Consider the following 21,787-nt stretch of genomic DNA (forward strand, 5'->3'; position numbering starts at 1 on the left):
ATCCCCAGTGTTGAGGTGTAGGTGAAGTTAGAACATGTTCATTCTCCTTGAGAATGTTTCAGGTGTGATTCCTTTAAAGCCTGTTGTGCCCCTTCCCACACCCCACTACAGTACTCTTGGCTGGAAAGTCCCATGGATGGAGGAGCCTGGTAGGCTGCAGTCCATGGGGTAGCTACACGACTGAGCAACTTCACTTTCACTTTTCACTTTCATGCATTGGAGAAGGAAATGGCAACCCACTCCAGTGTTCTTGCCTGGAGAATCCCAGGGACGGGGGAGCCTGGTGGGCTGCCGTCTATGGTGTTGCACAGAGTCGGACACGACTGAAGCGACTTAGCAAGCAAGCAACCCCTTACAGGCTTCAGTGCCCAGGCCCTCTACTCGTTGCTGTGGGTCATCCCGCAGGATGTGAGCTGCAGCGGAGTAACCAGTACCAGGCAGGTGCACCTCAGTCCTGTGTGAGGTGCTCACTGAGTCTCAGGTGCCTGTTGAGGTTCAGGCCTTGTTGATTTCCTGGCTCCACGGTCAGTGTCAAAATCAAACACTTAATCGTCTGTAAAAGCAAGAGATAGCTGAGGTCCCTGGTTGCATTGCAGGTAAACCAAAAACATATGCACGCTTTAAATTGCTCTTCTTTGAACTAGCTGCGGTCGTTTACAGGGTGGACCCTCTCAGAGACCGCTGCTCAAGTTTGCAGCACTAATCTTTGGGGTATGAGAGGTGGCAACTCTGGTGTCAAGAGCGTGCTGGGTGACTTCCTGCTTCTTAGCTTTAGAGAGCTTGAGTGACTTGAGGTGTCTGAGGAGCATGAGTTTATAAAGAGAGCTTGACTTGAAAACAAAAAAGCTACGCTGTAGATAAATGCTCCTGATAACTGGTGAATTTACTCTCGGTTGTTCTTTGTCACAAAGAAGTCAGGATTTTCCTCTACTCATTTGCTGAATACAGCAGGCAGTGATCCAGGCAGTGATTGTGGCACAGGACTGGAGGGCTGCTCTCTCCCTTCAGATGAGAAGCATCTCCAAGGAGCTCGAGGCTCCGTTTGCTCCATGTCCAGTTCTGGGTCACGTTGATGGTGAGACATCTACTTGGGTTGTAACAGTCAGTGAAATCCCAGAAAGGCCCCTACAAGAGTCATCTAGAGAGTGAGGACTGCGGTCTTTGTGGCCATTTTCTCATCTCACTAAAGTGTCTCCAGCCTAGCTTGCTGCCTTAGGATAAACAGCTTGAACAGGGTGTGGAGGGCACTCTTTCCGCTTCCTGTCGGTTGTTGTCCTGACTGTCTCTGCTTCACCCACTCCCCCGTACAGAAATCTTACCAAGGGATAACTAGGTGACGGGACACATGGAGAGGCAGAGACCAAGTCCTCACTTATCAGTCAGGCTCTACGGGGGGCAGCTTGGGTCTGAGAAGATAGAAACAGAGCTCCATCTAGTTTACTCACACTTTCTCTTTTGCCTGTGACCTTTCTGCCTTCCTGTCTCCTTTCCTGACCAAGGACGTTCTGATGGGTGGGCAGCAGCTATCCCTGTGGTTCTTTGAGGGGCCAGCCTGTTAGAAGGACTGTGTTGCCATGAATCCCTCACAATGTCCGCTTTATCCCTGTGTAAGATAAATGCAGAGGTTCCTGACTCTTGATTGGCTCTGTTCTTAAGGCCGGCAGAACTTTTAAGGTTCACTGGATTTGGTATACAATGAGAAGACATGAAATAAACGTCATTTATAAAAGGGGCAGTTAGCTCCCAGCACAAATGATTTACCTAGAGCCTGGGAAGGGTGCAGGGTGCCTTGGTGCTTGCATCAGAAGCCAGTTGAAGATCCTTGGGAAAAGAATATGTGAAGAGTATCTGAAGAATGAAGCTATGGGCTGGTGGGAATCTCTGTTCATTCGTGCTGTGGGAGTCCACTCTTGCTTGATGGTGGCCCAGCTTGGAAATTTAGAAGATCTCGGCTCTGGAAGAAGAAAACAACACCTTTGTACATTAGGAAAGGCTGGCCACTGCTGAAAAGTACGATACGGGGTAGCCTCTACTGTCCCCCCAGTACTTGGGAAGAGGTAAATTGTGTCTGCACCCTTTTGATAAGACAGACGGTCCTCTGCATTTTTCCTCTCCTTGTCTGTTTTTGCTTTTAACTTTGAATCCTTGAGTTCTAAAAGTCAGGAAGGAATTTCCAAATAATTAGTACTGAGTGGACACCCACTTCTTCCTTGGTGCTCAGGGAGGGATCAAAGCCTGCAGAACAAGGAGGTAGAAGCAGTGGGAGGTGAGGACAAGCGCGTCCTCAAGGGTTTCTTCAGCTGTGTTCAACCCGGATGTAAGTCCGTTCCACTCCAGGCCTGAATCTGAGGTCACGCATGGCATAACCTTCTCGGCATTGGTCTTCTTCATTGCTTGACTGCCTGGTCACACAGTCACTGTGGCTTTCCAGCGCAGGGGTTCCCAGAGTCTGCAAGGCCATCTTCTGGCGTTTTTGCTCCAGCCTTTGGAAGCATACCCCTAAAACCAACCAGAGAAGTTTGTGATGATTTAGATTTTGTAGCCGTGGCAAGGCTGAGGTAGGTAGAAAGCCCAGTTGGACAGAGCCATATGTGGGAGGGAAGGAATTCTGCTAGCAAGAAAGTCGGAGCGAACGGAGTGGGTGCTACTTGTATCTTGTCCTTTTGTAAACAAGGTTTGTTGATCTGGCCATTTCTGGCGTGATTCAAATGTTCTTGATGGTCGGGACTTAAGAATGTGGCCCCCCAAAAGATTATGGTCTAAAGCAAGTCATAGCTTTATTTTTTTATAATTATGTCTTTTTAATTGGACGAGAATTGATTTACAATATTGTATTGGTTTCTGCCGTGCGTCGACATGAATCAGTCATTGGTATACATATGTTCTCCCTCTTGAACCTCTCTCCTACCTCCCACCCAGGTCATAGCTTTAATGCTGAAGGTTGCGTATTTGCCCAGATAAACACCCAGAACAATGGCATCTTCATGTGAAGGTGCAAGAGCTCCCAGTCCCAGGGGCTGGGCCGGGATTCCCCTGTCTGGCTCCTGACGCCTGTATTGAGAGGTTGCTGGCGGGGTCAAGGGGGCTGTGGGAATGGGGGACCTGAGGGGGGAGCTGGTAGTGGCTGGGGTCTCCCGAATATTTCATCTCACTCCTCTGTTCTGAAATCTGATTAGCCAGTTAGGTCAGGAAGGCCAGCAGTCAACTATCTTTTTCTAACCTTAATTCACTGAAGCCTAATTAGCATGTTAGTTTTGAGCCAGGGTACTTATTTTTAGTCTTTTGTAGAACAATGGAAACAAATATCAGAAAGCTCAGCTTTTAACGTCAAAGTGTGAAGTGAAGTGAAAGTCACTCAGTCATGTCTAACTCACTCTTTGGGACCCCATGGACTATACAGTCCGTGGAATTCTCCAGGCCAGAATACTGGAGTGAGTAGCCATTCCCTTCTCCAGGGGATCTTTCCAGCCCAGGGATCGAACCCAGGTCTCCTGCATTGCAGGTGGATTCTTTACCAGCTGAGCCACAAGGGAAGCCCTCAAAGTGTGAAGTCAGAAGATTATTTGCTTTGTGCTTGGTGGATCATTTTGGGGATTCAGTGGAAACCTTGTCACTATACCCTGGTATCCGCTGAGGGCCTGCTAGGCGCCAGTGGGGGAGAGGGCAGCAGAGCCTACGTGGCCCCAGACCCCTCCAGGAGGGGGACCTCTGCTCCTGCCTTTCCTCTCTGGGCAACTCTTGGCGTCCAGCCTTGACCTGACAGGTCCCAGCCATCCTGCCCTTACGATGTTATCCCAGCCCTACCTTTGTCCTGAGATGGGTTGGATAGCCAGAGGAAGTTTGGGGTATCATTGCAACTTGTATTTTCTAGTAAGCACCTACTTGAAAAACACTTGTGCTTAGTTTATTGCCTCTTGTGTATAACATAGAAGTATTTCATTTATTACCTCTTACTAGTAATGTATGTAAATCTTAATTGACTATTTTTGTATGCAACTTGGAAAGACTACGTGCGTAGCAAATGAAGCCTCACACATAGTACAGGGTAGGTAGTCGGTAAACATGCGCTGACGTGTTAATTATTGTTGGGCTGTTTTGGGATGATTGTAATTTAATTGGGTTCTTAGATGCCACAAGGGTACGTGAATGGAGTAATTCACTCCTGCTTGTTTCTGCTGGGTCTGGCCCCCACCTCTCTCACTTCCTCCACTACTTCTGCCCACCTGCAAAGTCCAGCTGCTGCGGCCACACGGACACGTAGGCCTGGTCCTTGTGTTTGGGCGCTCGGTCTACCCTTTTCCAGCCTCGGAGCCTTACCCGAGGCACTTGTATTGATTTCTGGCTGTACCACACAGCTTATGGGATCTTAGTCCCCCAGCTAGAGATCGGACCCAGGCTTTCGACAGTGAGAGCGCAGAGCCCAGACCACTGGACCTCCAGGGAGTTTGCCTGAGGCGCTTTTAAGCAATAATTAAAAGTTGATCTAAGGCTCATATAAGTGTTTTTCCTAAAGTCTAATTGGTGTAACTCTTGAGTGATGTGGAGTTTCAAAAAATATTTATAATTGTAGTAAAATATATATAACAAAGTTTGCCACGCTAACCATTAACTTTTTTTAAATTGTGATAAACAGCATAAAACTTAACCATCCTAATTATTTTCGGTGTGCACTTGAGTACTGAGTAATGTTTAACTGCAGCATATGGAGTTCAGTGGAGTATAGCAGGAGCTGGTTTTTCCGTGAGCTGTATCACGTAGGATGTTAAAAATCTACCCAGGTTTGAAATCACAGTCTAGTGGAGAAATGGCCATTTGGCCCTGGCTTCTGAACCTTGTCTTTCTCCCCTTCCTCTGGGATGTGTTTGCACCTGAATGGGTTTGTGCCCAGGTAGAAGACTTGTACTTCCTTCCTGCCTTTGTTGAGAAAACCACACCACCGTCAGCAGAAACCACTGCCCTTCCTGGACCTCCGCTTTTGGTATCTGTGATCACTGAACGTCTGCAAGAGTTCTCTGGGTGAGAAAGGCCTTCACGTAGTGTGTGTTTGATAGACTGTTGAGTAATGCTTGCTTCTCACAGGTGGTCATTTTTTCCTCCCACATTTTCTTTACTTTTACTCTTGCTGTGTATGTGGCCCCGGACGCTTGGTGCATTCCTGAGCTCCCTGCTGGTGTCTTTGCCAGGCTGCCCCCACACCTCCGGTGATGCTCCCATGGCACAGGCCAGACAGGAACCTTCCTCGGGTCAGGGGAACCTCTCCTGCCTCCTGCGCGCTGTGAACAATTTGAAAGTGACACCTTGCGTCTTCACCACTGACGTGGCTCAGCGCCTTCCTTATCTGACCAAGGTGTGAAAAAGGCCTGTCTTAAACTCAGAGCAGAGGAATCTGCCCATCTTTTTGGTATTTAAAACCCAAATAAACAGTGACTTCACACTGTTGTTTTACATTGTGTTAAGTACATCTTGCTGGCAGTCAGATTGAGCGGTTTTCGACTGGTTAACTTTCCCGGATTTTTAGATTAATAATAGACATGTAACGTTTACTTTTAACTTCAGAGTGTCTGGGCAAAAGCCTTCTTGCTGGATGGAACCTAAAGTGGTGGTTTCAGTTAAGATGATTCCTTTTCACCATTTAAAATAAAGTCATGGGATGTTATTACTTTCATTCGGTTTTAAAAAGACAAATCCCATTTTCCTTACATGTCTTTTTTTTTTTCCTTACATGTCTTAATTACCGTGGTGAATGGTGGCAACTGGGTGGTGGAGCCAGTATTTTTAGGTAACTAACTAGCTGTGGGAGATGTGGGGGTTCCTGCCAGCGGTGGGGTAGGCTGCCTCTGCCTCATTTTGTGTGCTTAATAATGGGTTGAATCCCGCAACTTTTCCTTCATTCCTAGAAAGTAAAAACTAGTAGGGAGCCATTCTCTCAGAGACGTTAGTTAAGATATTTTAAAGTTTCATTCTCTGTGGGTTTTTCCTGCATGTGAGGAAACATTGAGTTCACTGTGAACTGTGTTAGTGCCAGGTATGCATTTGTTCCTCGAGTTTTTTGAGTGGAAAGTTTCTATTGCCTGAGCCTCCTCTGTGTTGGCGGTATTTGGAGGTCTGGGAGATAATCTTAGTGGAACAGAACTGCTTCCTTGCTGGGGCTGGAATTCCAGAGGAGGTCCTCTAGTTCCCAGGGATCCAGGTGTGTCTGGACAGGGTCACAGGATGCTCTGCCTGCCCCCTCCACGTGCTTCATTTGCCTAGAGATAGAGATTAGTGACAAGAGGGAGGCCAGAAGTATTCATTCCTGGTGAACTCTGCCTCCGGTGTCTGGGGCCCTCGTCTGTCATCGAGTAATTGCTGTTGATTCTCTAGTTGTGTCCCTGCTGCCTGATGTGGTCAACTTGAAATGCACCTGCCTCCAAGGCAGGTTGGACGCATTTTGGTTCACAAAGGACACCACTTTGTAGACAGCTGCTGAAAACTTGGCTTTCTGTTTCTGCCCATCACTGCAGAGTCCCCAGCGTCACAGCTGGAGAAAGGAAGTGTGCCCCTTTCCCACACTGTATGCCGTGGCTGGCCGAGCGGGTGTTCAGAGTGCCAGGGGCTTCCCCCGGGCTCTGGGAAGGCCCTCTTCACAGAGGGGCTTTGCTGGGGTCTGGAGCAGTGCTCAGCTCAGACTCGATGGTGGACATTGCACTAGGGGCTGGCACAGAGGAGGACGTTACCCAGAGCCACTACCCACGTCTCAGCAGGAGAGCTTCGGCAGCCTCCATCAGCCACACGGTGGTGAGTTGAGCTAAGACGTATTCTTGGGCTACTGTTAGCATTTCCTGGTCCGGAGGGTATCCTGGGAGTGTGCATGTGCAGTGTTGAAATGAGCAGCTGTGTCAGGGAGGCTGGATGACTCTGACCACAGTCTTTCTCTGGCTCCTGGGCACCTTCTCCTCCCACCATGTTCTGACCTTAGGCTGTATGTGACCATGGTTGAGTGTTTACCTCTCTTTAGGCTTTGCTTCCGAAGAATGGGGAGGAGGATCTCTGTAGTGCCTCCACCTCTGGATGACCTACTATATGACTCTGTCTCAAAACCTCCGGGAGTTGGTGATGGACAGGGTGGCCTGGCGTGCTGCGATTCATGGGGTCGCAAAGAGTCGGACACGACTGAGCCACTGAACTGACTGAAAAACCTCCCAGAGGGATGTCCTAATCCTGGTGTTTGGATCCAGCCTGACAAGTTCCGAGCACAGGGAGACTGACCCTTGTTTATAGGAAGCCAGTATCAGAACGATGCAAGGCCAACTTTCAAGAAGACCTTTTCTCCCCAGAACATGGAAAATCAGCACATAGCAGCAGCTGGAGCTGTGCCCTGGTCATTGCCCACTTGCTAAATGCAGAGCACTTAGTCACGCTCATGAACCAGATACCCCATGTCGTCATATGTCCGCAGATAGCAGACTGAGCCTGTGTTCCTGCTAGGAAAGGGTGTGTCTCATACTGTTGGCTTGTTTTCACATAAGCTGAGAATGTTTAAATGGAGAATTGGATCGGAAAAGTAAAAGATCATCTGGATCTAATAAATAGAAAAGTTAAGTGCACAGAAGAGTGAAGACATGGGAACAAGATTTAAACAAACAAACAAAAAAACACCTCTTGTATCCTCTCCATTCGTGTATTAGGTGTGAGCTTGGCACACATCAGTGATTGCATCCCCGCCCTTGCCTTCCACAGCGTACAGTCTTGTGGGGTGTTGATGAAGCTGCACCATTTACTAAATAATAATTACTATGTATAAGAAAGGAAAAGGCCATTGGAGAAAGCACTATGGGACAGTAAAAGAAACTCTAATGTTACAGTTTAAGATAGTATAAAACAGAAGACCCAGAAAATTTTAAAAATTAAGTGATAAACTGTAAAAGGGGTACAGAAGCACAGACAGTTAAGAAACTGGGAGATAGTTAAAAACAAACTAGCAAACAAAAACTCACAAAAGAGCTTCAAGAAAAGCTTTTAATTTGGGGCAGTTTATAAGGGTCTCAGGAGAAGACCTCCACCCAGGGTGCAGTGAACACCAGCTGTTGGAGAGTTTGGGTGTTCCTACTTTGCCTTTCCTGGTAGAGAACCTCACTGGGAGTTAAGTTGTTCTTGGCACCAGTGCCTGCAGGATCCCAGCTTCTAAGTCCATGGTTATTTGGTATCCCCCTCAAGAAGTATGGCATTTAATACTGCTGGCAAGTCTGGTGGGCAGACGTGTTTTTCACGTTGCTTTAATTTCCTTTTCCTTGATGACTAGGGAGGTTGAGCATCTTTTTGTATGTTTGTTGCTGTTCAGATTTTCTGTAAAGTACTTGTTATCTCCTCAACCCATTTTTATTGTTTTAGGGTACCTGATACATTTCGATAGGAACGCTTCAGCTACTGTATGCCCTGAAAAAGCTCTCTCCCAGGCTGTGGTTGGTCGTTTTTACTTTCTTTATGGTATCCTTTTATTGTACAGAAATTTAAAATTCTAATTCCGATTTCTTTTTTTCGGGGGCAGGTTAAAACATTAAAAAAAAAATTGTAAATTCATATGCAGTTGTTAAAAATAATACTGAGAGATCCTCTATGCCCTTTACCCATACATATTTCCCCCCATGATAACATCTTAAATAATATTACAATCTTACAAGCAGGATATTGATGTTTATATAGTCAAATACAGAATCTTTTTGTCACCAGAAGGATCCATCACGCTACCCTTTCAGAGCCACATCTGCTTTCTTTATGTCCTAACTCCCTCTTTAACTCCTGGCAACCACTAATCTGCTCTCTAAAAAATTTTGTCACTTCAAGAACATTACATAAATGGGGACTTCCCTGGTGATCCAGTGGTTAAGAATCCACCTTCCGATGCAGGGAACTTGGGTTTGACCCCTGGTCTGGGAAATAAGATCCCTCGTGCCATGGGGCACCTAAGCCCCTGAAATGCAATTGCTAAGCCCATGCACTCTGGAGCCCGCTTGCTACAACTAGAGAAAACCCTGCACACTGCAGCAAAGATCTGAAGTTCTAGTTCTGTGGGCCTCGCCACTGCTGAGCAGTGATTATAAAGTTCTGACTTTGACCAGTCCTCCTCTGACACCATCCAGCAGGGAAGGGGGAGGCTGCTGCTTCTTACTTGGGTGGGAATTTATAGAAGTCTAGGTTCCCAAGTAGTTTCCACTGATACCGTGAGGCTGGAGGAAGAGGGTGGTGCATTGTTACTGGCCAGTGGGGATGAAAGTCCCAGCGCCCTCCCCAGTGGAGATATTGGGGGGTCTTATTACAGCCTCCTGAGGGTGGAAGTCTAGGCCCCCCACTTGGCCTTCGCCAGCATGGGTAGGAGTAGGGCCACGGTTTTTTTCTGTGGTGTTTGGCTCGAATAGAGCTTTTATTGTCTAAATGTTTTCTGTCTTGCTAGCCTACCCCTTTCCTGCTCCTTTGGCTAAAGAGAACAGACTTTTGTTAGAATGTTTTTTGCCTCCTCTGTTGGCATTTCTGGGTTGCCAGCTTCTTCAGCTCCCAATTCTGGGATATATGAGTCAAAAAGAAGACCCAGGGAGCCCACTACTTTTATCATTCCTTGAATCCTGGGGTCCCTAGCTGCTCTGCCTTCTTCTCTTGACTTTTTTTAAGAGTCTCATGTTAAAAAAAAGTCTCATGTTTATTTTTTCTATATAGTGTCTAGAATTTTCCCTTGTATTTAGTGGGAAACTAAGGAGAAATACACCTCCTTCATCTTCTTGGAAGTGAAAGTCCATTTTGTCTTTTCAAAGTTTTGTGTTTTTGGATATCTTTTAAAAATGAAATCTTTCCTTATGCTGATATTCTACTATATTCTAAAAATTTCAGAGTTCTTTTTACATCTGTGTATCTAATCCACCTGGGATTTGTTTCATTTTCGATGGAGAAATGACAGAAGAACCTAACTTTTTTTCTATATAGACGGACACCTGTCCTGGCGCCTTTGAACATCTCCTTTGCGAGCTGGTTTTGGCTGTCCCTCTGCTTCCCTGGTGGCTCAGCTGGTAAAGAATCCGCCTGCAATGCAAGAGACCTGGGTTCGATCCCTGAGTTGGGAAGATCCCCTGAAGAAGGGAAAGGCTACCCACTCCAGTATTCTGGCTTGGAGAATTCCTATACATGGACTATACAGTCCATGAGTTTGCAAAGAGTCGGACATGACTGAGCAACTTCCACTTTGACTGGTTCCACAGTCTGCTGTCTGCTCTGCCCCACCTGATACAGTAGCTTTGTGATAAGTCTTGGTTTGGTAGGATAGGACTTCCAACCCTCAGGATTGTTACACTCTTTTGGCTTTTGTCTCATGAATTTTAGTTCAACAAATAAGAACAAGAATAGCAAAATCAACATTGAAAAAATCCTTTTGGCTTTGGCTTGGACTTACACTGACTTTAGAGTATGCTGGCTGTTTGAGTGACCTTGTTTTCTTCAGCGTTTTTATTTACTTTTCATTACCCACGTCAGAAAGTATCACGTGGCCCCGAGACAGCTTGGCTCGGGGCAGGGCTTCTTCCTTTTTCAGAATGGGAAATTGCTTGTGATGGTTGTGGCCATCTGTGGGCACCCAGAAAGCCCCACAGTGCAGGTCATGAGCTGCTTGAAGCTGGTGTGGCAGACAGGGGACATGTGCAGGGTTTTAGGCACTGTTGGGGGTGGGGGGTAAGAGAGTTCAAGTAAATTTTGTTCACTAGCACTGAGTGCAAATATAGGCAGTATTGGGGGTGTAAGAAGTGGGCAGTTGGCCACACTCCTCTGTGCAAATGCTTGGTATTTCAGCTTTTCCAAAAGTATTTGTGGTGTTTGCCACATTGTCTTACCTCGTTGTATACGTGCACACGCTTTCCCCCCATGGGCGATTTCAAAATGAGTTGCAGAGATTTGTGACACTTCATCTCTGAATACGTCAGAATTGAGGATGGTATTATCAAGCCACACTGCCATATTTCGCCTAAGAAAATTAACAATAAATTTAATCTCCAGCCCACATACAGAATTTGTCAGTTATCCCTTTGGGAGCTGGTCTTGTGTGTGTTTTTTGTTTTTTGTTTTAAAAGTAACTCCAACACAAATGAACCTATCTTTGAACCAGAAATATAATCAGGGACATAGAAGGTTGACTGGTGGTTACCAAGCTGGCGGGAGGTGGCAGAGGGTTGGATTGGGAGTTTGGAATTAGCGGATGCAAACTGGTATGTATAGAATGAAACAAGAACAAGGCCCTGCTGTATAGCACAGGGAATGGTGTTCAGTATCGTGGTAAACCATAATGGAAAAGAATACGAAAAAGAATGCACATTTACGTAAAAGTATATGAGTCACTTTGCTGTGCAACAGTAATTAACACTGTAATTTAACTGTACTTCTATAAAAAATTAATTAAAAACAAAAGTAAGTCCAGGGTCCAGTCAGGATGTACACACTGCATCTGGTTGCAGTCTTCAAGTCTAGAATAGTCCCCTTATATTTAGACGTGTCAGCATTTGGAAAGACCAGATCAGTTATCTTGTAGAAGGTCCTGTCATACATTCCAGATTTGTCTGTGTCTTCATGGCCCTGTGTTTCCTATAAATTGGAAGTTAGGTATAGAGCAGCACTACCCAACAAAAATATGATGTGATCCACTATGTCATTTAATATTTTCTGGCGGCCATATGGAAAAAAATAAAAATAAGCAGGTGGAGTTAATTTTAATCATGTATTTAATATTTTTATTATATACTATTTATTAATAGTTACTTAACTATATTAGATATTTTTATATCCAAAATATTATTTTAATATGTAATCAATATTTTTAAGGTATTAATGAGATATTGTACATTCCTTTTTTATACTTAGTTTTCAGAATCTGCTGTGTGTTTTATACGTAATGGACCAGCCACGTTTCCAGTGTTCAGGAGCCATGTGTAGCTGGTGGCTCTCACCCTGGGCTGTGCGGGGGGAGACTTAATCCAACTCAGGGTAGATATTTTGGGCAGGAACACTTAGAGGGTATTAACTGCCTGTGCTCAACTTGGAAACCGTGGAAGTTGCTGAAGTCTAAGTCTTCTCTTCTTTTTCAGGCTCTGGGTGCTCTGGGATGGAGCAGGTGTGCAGAGGGTGAGGACCCAGTCCTGGGACCACGTCGCTTGCTTCTTTTCTTGGAGAGACTTATCTGCCTGAACAGACTTGAACCGGGGATGAGGATGTCTGTGGGCTCGTCGCTGCCGCTTCCCCTCTGGGGGAGGACCTTTCTCCTTCTGTTGTCTGTGGCCGTGACTCAGTCCCACTGGCCCAGTGAACCTTCGGAGGCCGTCAGGGACTGGGAGAACCAGCTCGAGGCGTCCATGCACTCAGCACTCTCAGACCTCCACGAGACTGTTCCCACCGTGGTTGGCATTCCTGATGGCACGGCTGTCGTCGGACGCTCATTTCGAGTGACCATTCCAACAGATTTAATTGCTTCCAATGGAGAAGTCATCAAGGTGAGACTGGATAGAAGCTGTAACTGAGGACGAATTCTCATCTTGCAGTTTAGTTTTGATTTTAGTGTTAGTTTTAGGTTATTTTAGTTAAAGTTTAGTTTTTCAATTTTCCGGCAATTCTGAGCTAAGTTCTTTCAGGACCTATTAAGTGTTCCTTCCTTAAGAGAGGGACAGCTGCTGACATTCACTAGAGGGTCCCCATGTTCCTCAGAGTAGCATCCGAAACCTTTATTCTTACTCCCATTTTGAGAGTGTCACTATTAAAAAGCTTTTACATCTGTTCTCTGGAAGATTTTTTTGGTCATCAATTAGGGATTTGATGGAAGGGCTTATGTATAAGGAAGCAGTCTCCTTTCATTAACCTAAGAAATATGGAACTTTTAAATGCTTTGAAAATATTTTAAAAATATAAGGTATAAGTAAATATCGAGAGTTTTGCTGTGCTTGGGTGTTCTATGTTTACTAATATATTCAGTCTCTTAAGACCCAAAATTAGTACATACGTTTTAGCCTCGCCTCATCTCCTTTGTTCTCAAGCAACCCAGAGAACAAAGGAGCCTGAGATCTCGGTAACAGAAGAGATGGCCAATGAAGGATGGGAACTTGGTGCAACCGGAAGCTTCTGTTGAAGAAGGACCATCCCTTTAGGGTTATGGAATTTCCCCTAACTCCTGAGTGAGTTCGCAAGGTGGCAGTGTGGGTGGGTGGGGTATACCCCTCAGGCTATGAGCATCTCCTAGAGCAGAGGTTGGCACACTAACTTTTTAAAAAGTCAGAGAGTAAGTATTTTTTTGGCTTGGCTGGCTGGCCGGTTTCTGTTGCAGTTCTCCATCTTGGCCAGTGCAGTATGAAAGCGGTTGCCGACCCTGTGCACACGAATGCGTGTAGCTCTGTTCCAGTAAAACTGTACTTTTAAAAACTTGACTGAAACTGAAATTTTGCTTTCATATAATTTTCACATGTCAAGTAATGCTGTATCTTTTTTTGATTTTTTTCCCCCCTCAGTCATTTAAAAATGGCAAAAAATATATCTAGCTCATGGGCTGTACAGAAATGGATGGCAGCCCAGATTTGACTCATGGCCATAGTTTTCTGACCCTTACGCTATAGCATACTTTCCTCAGGGACGTAACTTGAATATGAATTAAAAATATCCCAAGATCTATACTTTGTTATGGTAGTTTTTATATAGGTTTTGTATTTAGACTTCTGCGTACATATAGTGTCCTGGAGATTTATTGGTATATTCAAAGGATCAAAAATAGTGGTTTGAAACGGCCAGTTTGTTTTGTACACAATTTCGTGGCCAAGAATTCAGGGCTTTAGAGCTCATCTGGGGATCTCATCTCTGCTGCACTAGTTAGAGTGGCTCACCTGGGCCTGGAGGATCCATTTCAAACATGAGGTTCACTCATGGCTGGCAAGGTGGTGCTGTCTGTTGACAAGGAGCTTAGCTGGGGCTGCCCATCAGAGTCTTTGGTTTCTCCCCATGTAGACCTTTCCACGGTGCTTGGATTTCCTCACAGGTACAATAGCTGGGTTGTACCTGTGTACAGGTATTCCTTGGAAGACTGAGTATTCCAAGATAGAGGAAATGAAAGCTGCCCATCTTTTAAGGCCTGGGCTTGGAACTTCCTTTGTACTCTGTTGGTCAAAGCAGAGTGAGGCTCTAATGAGTCTTCACTAGCTTGCCTCTCTCTGACCCACAAACCCAGGGCCTCTAGATTAGAAATGGTCACAAATTCCATACCACTCTTTGCATTGAGAGGTGTGTCTCTGCACCTTTGAATCTGGGCAGACTCACTCCTCCCCTGACCCTCCTTGTGTTCTCTTCCTTTTTGGTCCCCTCTCTTTATGTCACAGCTTGCTCTTAGGGTGGCCTCGTGTTCTCAGAGGTCATCATACTTCTGAAGATCCTAGCTCACTTCCGTGGAGCTCCTCCTGGCTTTTAGAGTCTTTGCAAAAGGTTTCCATGTTATCTTCATAATAGCCCAGTAAGCCAGATTCTAGTCTCACTATTAGATGAAGAATGGCAATTTTGGTAGTACATTTCTTACCCAGCATCACATTTCATCTTCGGAGTATCCAAACCCTGTAGTGATTGATTACCTTTGTTCTGTTGACCACTGGAATGTTGTACATGGATTAGTCTGGACCAGAGTTGCCTTGAGTTGATACAGCAAGCTGGCTATTTGCTATAGCTGGCAGAGAGATGTTTAACAGGCTTACTCACCAGGGGAGCAGAGATTTTATTAGGAAAACAGGATTTTATCTGAGCGTATTTATCTGTGGAAGCAGACCATTTAGTAGCTGATTAACCTGTAGAAAAACAGATGAAAGTGTGTGACTCTTTGTCCCAAACAGTCTTAACATCAGGGTTGTGTGGGGTGGGAATCAGATCAGAAGGCCTGACTTCAGGGACTTCCTTGGTGGTCCAGTGGTTAAGACTTCCTTCACCTTCCAATGCAGGGGGTGTGGATTGGATCCCTGGTTGGGGAGCTAAGTTCCCACATGCCTTGCGGCCAGAAAACCAAAACAGAAAACAGAAGCAATATTGTAACAAATTCAATGAAGACTTTAAAAGTGGTCTACATGAAAAAAAAAAAATCTTAAAGCTTGACTTCATTCCTGGAGCTTTGGTTTCCCTATGTGTAAAACAGGATTGAAAAGCCTTTACAGTAAAGGAGTTTTTTTCACACCGTTAAAATAACAATGTATAAATGTATAGGAAAGGGAGGAAAAAAAAAACTCTGGTGGTTCCTACCACCAGTGTACTTGTACATCATTTTCTGCATTCGTCAACAAGTATCCATGTCACATAGGCACACAGACATTTTAGACAGACCTGAAATCATATTTTTTAACCTTTTTTCATTCACTGTACTTTTGAGTTTTTCTCCTTTGTTATTTAAGTATTCTTTGGGAGTGTAACCTTTAATGGCTGCCCAGTATTCTTGGGTATGTGAGGAACATTTCAGATCTTGGTCCCAAGGAGCCTTGTTGGGGTGACCTCCAAGTCATATCCATCAACATTGCTATCAGCCACAGTAGCACTCGCTCACCTCTTCCCAGGTGCCCTGCCTCTGTTCTTAACCCCTCAGTCTGTTCTCCATACCAAGGCAAGAGACATCTTTGTAAAGTTCGAGTCTGCTCAGAACAGACCTCCCAAGCCCCCTGCACTTAGGATTAAGCCCTGTTTGATCTGGCTTCTGGCTCCTCTCTCCCCTTGCCCTTTGCATGCCATGTCTCAGCAGAGCAGCCCCTTTCTGCCCCACAGATAGGCCAAGCTCAGGACCCACCCCAGGCCTCTGGCTCATTTTCTCTTCTGTCAGCATGGGTACAGCCGCCTCTTTCAGGCTCAGTTTTAGCATTGGAGCCCTTTTCCTCCACCCTGACGCAGGCAGATTTCTCAGGTCCTGTGGGGAGAGGTCCCACAGAAGCCAGCTTTGCCTTCGCTGGGCAGATCTGAAGCTGTTCCAAGTAGGCCATAGTATAAGTGACCTTCCTGACTTCCCGCAGGATTGGCGCCGGCTCCCTAAGGGCACCTGTCCTCTGAGTTGAGTGAGTGTAGGGATGGCTGAGGGCTTTCCAGGTGGCGCTAGTGGTAAAGAACCTGCCTGCCAAATGCAGGAGACGTGAGACGTGGGTTCAGACCCTGGGTCGGGAAGATCTGTTGGAGGAGGGCATGGCAACCCACTCCAGTATTCTGGCCTGGAGAATTCCATGGATAGAGGACCCTGGCAGGCTACAGTCCATGGGGTCGCAAAGAGTCGGACACGACTGAAGTGACTGAGCATGCACACAAGCAGGAACAGCTGAGGAAGGTGATTATATGACAAGACCTTCCAACCTCTCCTCTCTGGAGTGGTCAGAAGTCTTTGCGTCTCACAGAACGATTGGGCTGCCCCTCTGGGGCCCCCCTCGGATGTTTCATTTTGGTAGTGCCCTCGAGGATGGCTTTTCATCCCTGCTTCCCTTCAGTCTCCTTGTCTGGAGACAATGTGGAATTTCTCCCAGCCCAAGATGTCGGCAGACTGGGAGCAGCCCTTCCTGGGACTGTGCTCTCAGCCGTTGGCATCGGCCCCCAATTGTTCCCCGCAGAACAATGGCCACTCTTTTTGGCCAGGAAGGGGAGCTCATGAAAGGAGCATTTCTTTGGATGCTTGAGAGCTTTGCGGCCACCCCGCCTGCGTGAGATGAACTGCAGTTTCTTCCTGCCTCAAGTGGGTGTTCCCTGGCTCTGAATGGCTCCCTTGTGAACAGGGCACACCGGGAAATGCGGGTTGGCGAAGGCAGGCATCCTTGGGGGTGGGTCGTCAGAATGGCATTTGCCCAGACACATCAGCTCAAATACTTACTGGATATATAGGCTTCTATGTTTTAGGGGGAAAAAAAAATTACTGATGATGACTGAAAGAACATGACAGAGTGAAAATGGTTGATCTCAGGGCTTGGGATTGATGGACTGATTCTGAGAATTTACTAGTGGCTATAATTATGCTCAGCTGTCCCTTAGTTTGGGGGGAAAATGATGAATTTTTTTTTTTTTTAGATGAGAACAGTTAACATCAGGTAAAATGCTTCATAATTCAGACCAGAGGGGCACCGATTAGGCTGGACAAGTTGTGTTCAACATACGATCCCGTGGCCTTGGCCTTTGTGGTATTGGACGTGTTCTGGTGTGAGCTTTGAATGTCACGCAGCAGGACCGATGATCGTGTTTCAGCAAAGCAAAGTGTGTCCACCCTGGTTCCTTCCCCTATGTGGGGGCAAAGCCTTGGCCCTTTGACCTCCAGCCAGAGGCTCTTCCTGTTGGCATGTGCCATCTCCCCACAGCCTAGCCATGTGACTGCCCACGTGCATCATTTGCAGAAGTTGAGCTTGGCCGCAGAGCAGATTTGTCTCATTGTCATAGTCCACGGCCAGACACAGGCTCATCCTGAACGTGAGTCAGTGCCATGGGGTGGGGCGGGGGGTGGCTCAGAAACTGGAAGCTGAGTCCATCACCCCAAACAGCACAGGAACCCACCGCACAGTTGCTTCACGTGCCAGGGGTATTGCCTGTGGTTCCCAGCCATAGACAGGTGGTCTGTAGCTTTTCTGAGGGGAGAGGGTCTGCAGGGTCCAGGAGCCAGTGACCAGGTCTGAGGGAAGGTGGGGGCTTAACCAGGGCAGGCTGCTCAGGGGCCCAAGCAGTGTGGTATCACAGGGCAGCAGTTTGTGCCTCTGTGAAATGGGCCTCTGAGAACACCCTCTGCTGGCACATCGGTTAGGTATTCAGGGAAGGGCCCAGGCCGATCCCCTGGGACTGTCCTGGCTCAAGGTGTTGGTTGGAAGGTGCCAGAGGACCCTCCAAAATGTTTGTAGTGTCAGGGACTTCTCACCAAATGAGGAGAAGTTTCTTGATTATACTTAATTCCTAAGATCCCTCTTTGCTGGCTGTCATTAGCCCCTCCAAGTGACATGAATATGAAAGTGCTCATCCATCTTTCTGGAGTCTTTGCTTGCTGTTTATAAGTCTCGTGACACCTGCATGGATAAGATACCACTTGGTGGGTTCTGAATGATAAAACTTAGGTTTTCTCAGTTTAGGAGCCAGTGATCATAAGAGTTAATTAGGCCCTAGTGAGAGTCTAACTCCTCAGTTTTGTCTTTCAGTTCTGCCTAGCTCCACGGCCCAGACTGTGGGCAGATACCTGCTCTTTGATGAAGCGTGAAGTAATAGAAGCTCCTCTGCCCGTTTCTTATTGTTCTAGGTGTGGAAGGATACTGATTTGGGTTGAGAGACTCTACGTATGTTGCATGGTCTTACCTGCAACACAGGTCTTTTTTCATACTGCGTGCTTGACAGGCTACTGTGCAAGAGAAGGTACCAGATAAGCAATTGGAGAGAATGTCTGAGAACTGAACAGGAAGTCAGTTACTAGTCATTTGCTAGTATAGACTGAGGCGTGACCAAAACCTCTCTGTTTGGTAGTTCCCCAGTCCTTGGTTGTGCTGATTAATTGCGGGCATCATAGGGCAGGTAGTCTTTAGAACTCCTTGTGGGTCTGCTCAGGTTTTTTGATTTTGATTCAGTGATTTGATTCCAATGTTTTTGGATGTACTTTATTGGTCAAGACCTCTAAAACTGGGTGTATAGCTGTTCAAGATCTTGTTTTCCTCCGTGCCGGGCTTAACTTCCATCTCAGAAGTGTGGTCTCTCTGAGGATTGCTGAAACCGACGAGGTTTCTGGCTCTTTCTGGGTGACCTGTGATCTGGAGCCTGTGATGTCAAGTCAGGCTTCCTCCTGCCGTTTCTGCCTCCTGTTCCCATTGCCTGAGGTCTCCTTACTCTCAGGCTGTGCCGGTATTTAATGGGGGGGGGGTGAGTTTCATGTCCAGGACAGCCTGTCACCCTAAATACATGTGCTGCTGCTATGAGCACTTCACACAGAGCTCTGATTCCTGCTTCTTGCCTGCCATTCCTAGCCTAGCAGCTCTTAGGGGTTAGTCATGGCTGGCTACAGTACAGTGACGACAGAAATTTCTGTATGAGTAAACGAAGGTTTCCAAGGATAGTCAGAATCTCAAGTGCAAAAGAGCCAGGATCAGTCGCACCCATTTTAGACTTAGAGGAGGTGAGTGCTGGCTGTGGGCTGTCACTGACAGTGGGTTCTCCCCACCCCCAGGCCCCCTCGATGTTTTCATCCACTCTTAGCAAACAGGTCTTAACAGGTAAGCAAGTCCCTGAGGGTCCCCAGCCTTGGCCTGCTTCCCTTAGAGGGTCCTGGCTTCCTCTTCCTCTGGCCTCTCTGCTCTCCTTTGATGCTTTGAGTTTTTGCTCTGGGCTATGAGCAGGGAGACAAGGCCTCAGTGTCTGCTGGGTCTGAGGCCAGTTGGGCAGGACGATTGGGGAGTGGAGCCTGGACACACCCTGGACCCATTCCTGTGGCTGTGAGCCTCACAATGTGTGCTGTGTCCTCTCTCAGCCCAGAGGGGTGGGCAGGGAACCAGCACTGACAGAGTCCAGCGTGTGCCTGGCCCTGTGATCACACAAGGTTGGCATCTTCCCCCTGTTTTTAGATATGAGAAAACTGAGGCTGGATGAAGCTTTAGACTGCCTGCAGCTGGGAGTCAGCCAAGAGCTCCTGAAGATGGGGCTTCCCCTTGGGTAGGGTGTTATTATAGAGATGAGTCCTGGCTTGTCATAGGCACTGTGTCTCTGAGAAGGAACTTTCACATCCTGCTTCACCCTCAGGCCCTAAGAGGAAAAGTGGTCTGGAACTGGGAAGTTTTGAAAGCTGGGGAGGATGTCCGGAGTTCCTGTGGACTGGGCTGGGGGGTCTCCTGCTTTGTCAAGGTAGAGCAGGTGTTGCATCTCAGAGCGTTTCCTTGACTGAGGGCCCTTGAGGGGAAGGAGCAGCTGGTGGAGTCCTTGGGGACGTGGACACTGCCAGACCTTCAGGCATGTTCAGACTTCCCAGTTCAGGGACTTTCCCTAAAATGGCCTTGAAAATGCAGAGGTGCCAGCTTACCTGTGTCTTGGCTAGGTTTCTTGTGGACCTTGGATTTGTTTTGCTTCCTGTAGCCCCTCTATTAAAATGAATCAGTGCCAGCCAAAGTGCAGCCTGGATCTGATGTTTGCAGCGCCAAGATGCTCAGAGATGCATGGACTTCAGTTTGTGCACGTTAATGCCTCTCCTTCCTGTCTGAGGAGGACCCACGATGCTGGGAACTGTTTGCTTTGGTCTCTAGATCTGGGAGGAACACCTGCCCTGTGGCCAGGGCTCTGGGACTCCGAGGAGCGAGAATTTGCAGATGGGAAGGCAGGTGCAGGTTGGAGTGACTTGGCTCTGTTTTTCTGACTTGGCTTACCCCACATGTCTATAAAGCTGTGGGTAGACCGTAGTGAAAGAATTCATTTCCATAACCAAAATAAAGCTACACAGTCTGCTCGTCCATCGCCCAATTTGAGATTGAGCATTATAACTTGCTTTTTGGTAAAACCTGGGGTTTTCTTTAATGTTTGTTATTTATGTTAACACATTATTAACATGTTAAAATGTTAACTTGGCATAGTTTAAAGAAGACTGGGCGTCTGGAGAATCTTGGCTAACCTGGGTTTATTCCTTGGAAATGTCTGACAGCAGAACTGTGGCTCTTGGGGTCCGCAGAACAAGAAGCGAGCAGGCAGGGCGGCTTGAGGAGGTGGGCACCCTTCTCTGTCATAGGCCGCCCGTACATAACCGAGAAGGGCTTGAAAAAGCACTGGGACTGCTTGCTCGTCTGTACTGCTGGAACGCGCAGGGCTGGGCGCAGGCCTAACTGCCCGACCACTGAGGCAGGCCACTTGGCAGCCACCTGGAGCCTCTCCTGGTCTCTTGCCCCTGTTGCATCTTCTCTACAGGCGGCTTCTGCTTGGCTGACCTCACCCAGAGCTCCGTTCTGGCCTCCCTTTCTCCTTTTTCTGTCCTGCAGGTGTGCTCTCATCCAGTGGTGGTCACTGGCATGGAGTGGGCTTAGGAGAAGTGGCCGTGGGTGGCCGGAGAGCTGGCTCTACACCCTGGCCCACCCACTGTCTGCCTCTCAGCACCGCAGTCCCTGCGCCACCCCTGGGAAACATGTCATGGTCCCTTGACTACTCCATTTGGCCTTACACCTTTGCTTCACATTTTTCGCAAATCTGGATGGTTCAGCTTTTGCTTGACATGTTTATATGTGGATGTGGCAGTTTTTGTATTTAGCATACATGAACTGAAAAATTTTAAAGCACAGGTTTTTCAGTGAAAGCAGTTGTAATAAGTATTTTTGTAGTTAAAAAGATTGTAAGGGAAGAATATATTTAGTATTTTCCATGGATTTGAAGACACCCGTGTTTACAGTAAAATAACTATACAGTTATACGGTATATATTTTACTGTATATAACTGTATACAGTAAAATATATTTCCAATATTGGTTGTGTTTGCAGTGCATGGTGAGCAATGAGATGGGTGATTCTCGATGGTACATTAATTAGGTGGAATGTGTTCACAGACCCTCGGTGAACTCAGTGGTTCAGAGAGTAGTCAGTGAAGGACAACTTCTGATAATGTTACATGTCTTCTCATGGCTTATTTGCTGGAGGTGGGAAATCTCTTTAGAAGTGGGGTAAACTTTGGGTCTCTGATAAGGCTGATGGAATGGCGTGCCGCATGAACGTGCACCTAGAGCCCAGCTGGGAAGAGTAGGTACAAGTTCAGGGTCTCCTCCCCAATCATTTAGCCACTTGGCTAATTAAGAGGAGGAAGCCTGAGGAACCAGGGCCC

General features: G+C 46.9%; 1 protein-coding gene across 4 annotated transcripts in view; it reads left to right on the forward strand.

Moving 5' to 3' along the window:
* DAG1 (dystroglycan 1) overlaps window positions 1-21,787 on the forward strand; it is a 48,666-nt gene that overhangs the window by 20,817 nt on the left and 6,062 nt on the right. For 3 of the 4 annotated variants that reach the window (XM_027523462.1, XM_027523463.1, XM_027523464.1), the window contains exon 2: window positions 12,096-12,497. In XM_027523462.1, coding sequence (XP_027379263.1) covers window positions 12,213-12,497 — 285 coding nt within the window. In that variant the 5' untranslated portion in view covers window positions 12,096-12,212. Of the gene's footprint in view, window positions 1-6,588; window positions 6,778-12,095; window positions 12,498-21,787 lie in introns of those variants that run through there. The other variant, XM_027523461.1, reaches the window with a different exon arrangement.

This window comes from Bos indicus x Bos taurus, chromosome 22 (genome assembly GCF_003369695.1).
Source record: "Bos indicus x Bos taurus breed Angus x Brahman F1 hybrid chromosome 22, Bos_hybrid_MaternalHap_v2.0, whole genome shotgun sequence".
Taxonomy (NCBI): Eukaryota; Metazoa; Chordata; class Mammalia; order Artiodactyla; family Bovidae; genus Bos; species Bos indicus x Bos taurus.